Source organism: Olea europaea, chromosome 1 (assembly GCF_002742605.1).
Source record: "Olea europaea var. sylvestris chromosome 1, O_europaea_v1, whole genome shotgun sequence".
Lineage (NCBI taxonomy): Eukaryota > Viridiplantae > Streptophyta > Magnoliopsida > Lamiales > Oleaceae > Olea > Olea europaea.
In genome coordinates this window covers 33,428,121-33,431,632 of record NC_036237.1, presented here as the reverse complement: position 1 = coordinate 33,431,632, position 3,512 = coordinate 33,428,121, and the positions used below count along the sequence as shown (strand labels likewise).

The following is a 3,512-nucleotide window of genomic DNA, read 5'->3' as shown; positions in this document are numbered from 1 at the left end:
CACTTAGAGAACCAAGATAGGTTAAGGACAAAGTGTCCAATACTTGCCTCGACCAAAAATCCATCATTTGCATCTTCTTTCTTCATTTTCTGATTCCTTTTATTATGACTTGATTTCAGAAAATGATTAACGCTATTTATATGTTTATCCTGCAAGGTTTGATCCAAAAAATTACTTGCTTTTGATCATGAGTTGAAAGGGAAGAATCCATATTCAGGTATTCGGATTCGATAAATTCTTATTTTGTCTTCTCAAATCCTATCTCGGTAAGTCGAAATTATATTTCAATTTCACGCAAACTAACAGTATGTTTTTATGAATATATTATGCACAATAATCGATGTAATTTTCCAACATTAAGTCTCCAGATGAGTCACCGGTTCGATTATCAGTTTCCTCTGATTATATTTCACTCACTCATGTCTTCCACTGGAAAAGAAAAAAAGCTCCGTAGGCCTCTATTTGTAATGAAGATGGTTTTATTGATTAGGGTTTTGTGTCCATGTGGAAACTCAAAGACTTGGTGAAGAAATAGCAGAAACTTTGTTGCAAATAGAGGAAAAAGAGGGAGGCTTTTGAAGCCTCCCCCGACATCGATGAAGGCAGTCTTTAACAGACGATATATTTAGATTTAGTTTTGGATGGTGTTTTTGGCCGTGGAATGGTGGTGGTTTTGGGCAGTGACTAAAAACAAGGAATGATAGTGGATTTGGAAAGTGGGGTGAAGAAGGAGATGAATAGTTTTTTCTTTTTCTTTTTATTTTGTTTTAATTATTTATTTTGTCCTTATTTGAGCCACATTATTTTTCTTAAAATGTATTTTTGAATAGTGTATTGATGGGAAATGTGTGATTAAAAAATAAAGAAATGTTTTGAATTTACGTGTAATATTATTTTATTAAAGAATGTGTTGTTAAAATGATATCAAATCACTGTTTAAAAATATATATTTATGAAAAAATATGGCTTAAACATGGCCTTTAATTGTTTTATAGGGTTAAATAAAAAAATTACTCTTCTATTCTTTTAAAATGGTCAAATTGGTCAAAATTCAATTTTATTGATCAACTAATGGTTATAGATCGTTGCAATTTTCCCAAACTTTTATAGAGTTTTGAATAGTGTTAATCCACCTAGACTAGATTAAATAAACCATAAATTTTTCATAGAACATTGTTTCTGCTTCTTTTGTACATATAATAGATACAACAAAAGTTCCCATTGATTCTAGAAATTTTGATCCCTGGCTCAAGTCATCCTCCCTTTGGTCTTAATCAGGATTGGGAACATTGGAATTTCTTCACATAAGTCTCTTAGAAAATGCTATATTCATCTGGAAAAAGAGGGGGGAGAATGACCAAAAAAAAAAAAAAGGTTCTAAAATGCAAAATCCAGCTCTGAATTCTTCATTCCTTCAGAACACATTTCTTGGCACCGGCATTCATGGCTGCAGAACGCTTTCTCACCCCTGCAACAAGGATAAAGTAAATATATAGATTCATGAGTCAACTACATAAATCCTTTCCCGCACTCACTTGACAGATTTGTACTAGAAGATCGACGATATCAAATCATTGACCTGGTCATCATTCTTTCCACAGAAAAAGCCTTAAGATCTTGGCTGGAAATGAGCAGATTTCCAGTAGGCCACAGACATTAGTCTTAAGTTTGAGAAGCATTTTCCAATGATATTATTAGCAGTCTAACCTCACATCTTTTTTGTTACCGCGATCCATTTATCACTACATCTACCGAAAAGGTTCGAGCATACCTTTTTCCTACTTCATTCGGTTCAATAATTCAAAACTACTAGATCCTTAGAACAATTCAATTTGTTAAATATTTTCCATATATGACTTCAAGCTCTTCCATAACTAATATATTGGTATGTTACTTTATAGTAAACGCATGTCTAGTATGCAATACGAGAAACGAGTGGACAATATGTTTAAATATTTTTCTTCTTTACTATCATCTTCTGCGATAAAAAGATAAAATCAAACTTTAAAATGGGACGAAAATTGTACTAACCTGTACATGTAAGTGTCTTTGTCTGGTCCAAGACTGACTTTGCAAGTATAACAGAAACTAAGGAAATCCATTGACGGAGAGTGTGAACAATTTCTTGAAAACACATTTTTTGTTTTATTTTCAGACAATTTAACACCACCACAGCAGCTTTCGATGATAGAGTTATCAAATATATGAGTGGTTTTTGGATTAGGCCCACGAGTGATTACACAAGTATAGTCCTCAGAAAGTTCCATTTCTTCGAATGAAAGTTGCTTAGTAAAAGCCTTTTGGGGTGAATTATTGGCCTCAATGCCTGAATTTGGACTTGAAAATGAAGAATTTCGAGTCTTGATTCCAAAATCCACTGGAGATTTTGGCGATTCAGCTGCAGAATGTGGGGGAGGTGGACCTAAAACTGGAGAATATTGCCTCTTGATTCGAAATCCAGTTACAGATTTAGGCGATTCAGCAGGAGAAGGTAGCGAGAACGGGCATAAAACTGGAGCTTTGATTCCGAAATCAGCTGGAGAAGTGAGGGATTCAGATGGAGAAGGTGCTGAGGGATGAATATGATGATCAGAAGGAATTTTTACATGAAGGTTTGTTCCAAACATAATCATTCTGCTAATTGGCTTAGAAACATCTTCATCATTTTCTTGATAATTGATGGAGTCAATTAGGGCAACCCCAATCCCCTCTAACTTCAATTTATTGCTGATTTCAGGAATAAAATTTGTGGGTTTTGACAGGTTTTTGTCATAACCAAATGGGTTGTGAAAACTTGATGAAATTTGGGAATCAAGAATTGATTTTGGGCTGATTAAACTTTCTGAATCAAACATAGTTTTTGTAGAAAATCCATTGAAGAATCTTGGAGGACCAATGAGACCTTGTTTGCTGCTCACTGCTTTAGATCTATTCCTCAACATTTCCACTCAAAGTTAAACCAAAGATTTGAAACAAGAAACTAAGAATTCAGGAATTCAATTATTGAGTCTCACCTGAGACTATTAAAAGGGTTCCACTTAACCAACCTCAAAAGAATAGACAAAAGTTTGCTTTCTCCTCAAAATTAGAAATTTATCATAAAACCCACAAGGAAAAAGAAAAAGCCCCAAACTTCAGAAAGTCTGCTAAATCTCTTTAGTCTCCATGCTTTATAATTGATTTTAATAGCGAAATAATTAAAAAAAAAAAAAAAACAATTGATCCTTTATTTTTCGGTCTCTTTCGTCCCTCGACAAAAAACAAAAGTTTTTAAGGTACATCAAATTCAAGTGGGCAGCCATTACTGTAACTCACTCACGTCCTCACTTTATATATTTTGACACGGGAAAAATGGACATCAAATTCTATGAAAAAACTAAAAAGAGATTGATTGATTATTCTCTTTTCTTGTTAATCGCACAATAACCCAACTGAAAAAAAAAAAAAATGGTTTCAAAGTTATAGGAAGATTAGTGTTATTGATTATGGCTTCCTCGCCTACTTAAACATGA

General features: G+C 33.6%; 1 protein-coding gene across 1 annotated transcript; it reads right to left on the bottom strand.

Annotated features, from left to right (window-relative positions):
• Positions 1–1,139: 1,139 nt before the first annotated feature.
• Positions 1,140–3,186, bottom strand: LOC111401972 (protein MARD1-like). Its single transcript, XM_023029976.1, has 2 exons — positions 2,032–3,186; positions 1,140–1,468 (listed from the first exon to the last, which is right to left on the bottom strand). Exons 1-2 carry the CDS (start codon positions 2,940–2,942, stop codon positions 1,378–1,380), a joined length of 1,002 nt encoding a protein of 333 aa, XP_022885744.1. The 5' UTR covers positions 2,943–3,186; the 3' UTR covers positions 1,140–1,377.
• Positions 3,187–3,512: the final 326 nt, after the last annotated feature.

What these genes read in the sequence shown, in the direction of transcription:
- LOC111401972 (XM_023029976.1), bottom strand. Translation starts at nt 2,942, where the DNA reads ATGTTGAGGAATAGATCTAAAGCAGTGAGCAGCAAACAAGGTCTCATT. An exon ending in AAAGACACTTACATGTACAG is followed by an intron (nt 1,469 to 2,031) that starts GTTAGTACAATT and finishes TCCTTGTTGCAG; the next exon opens with GGGTGAGAAAGCGTTCTGCA.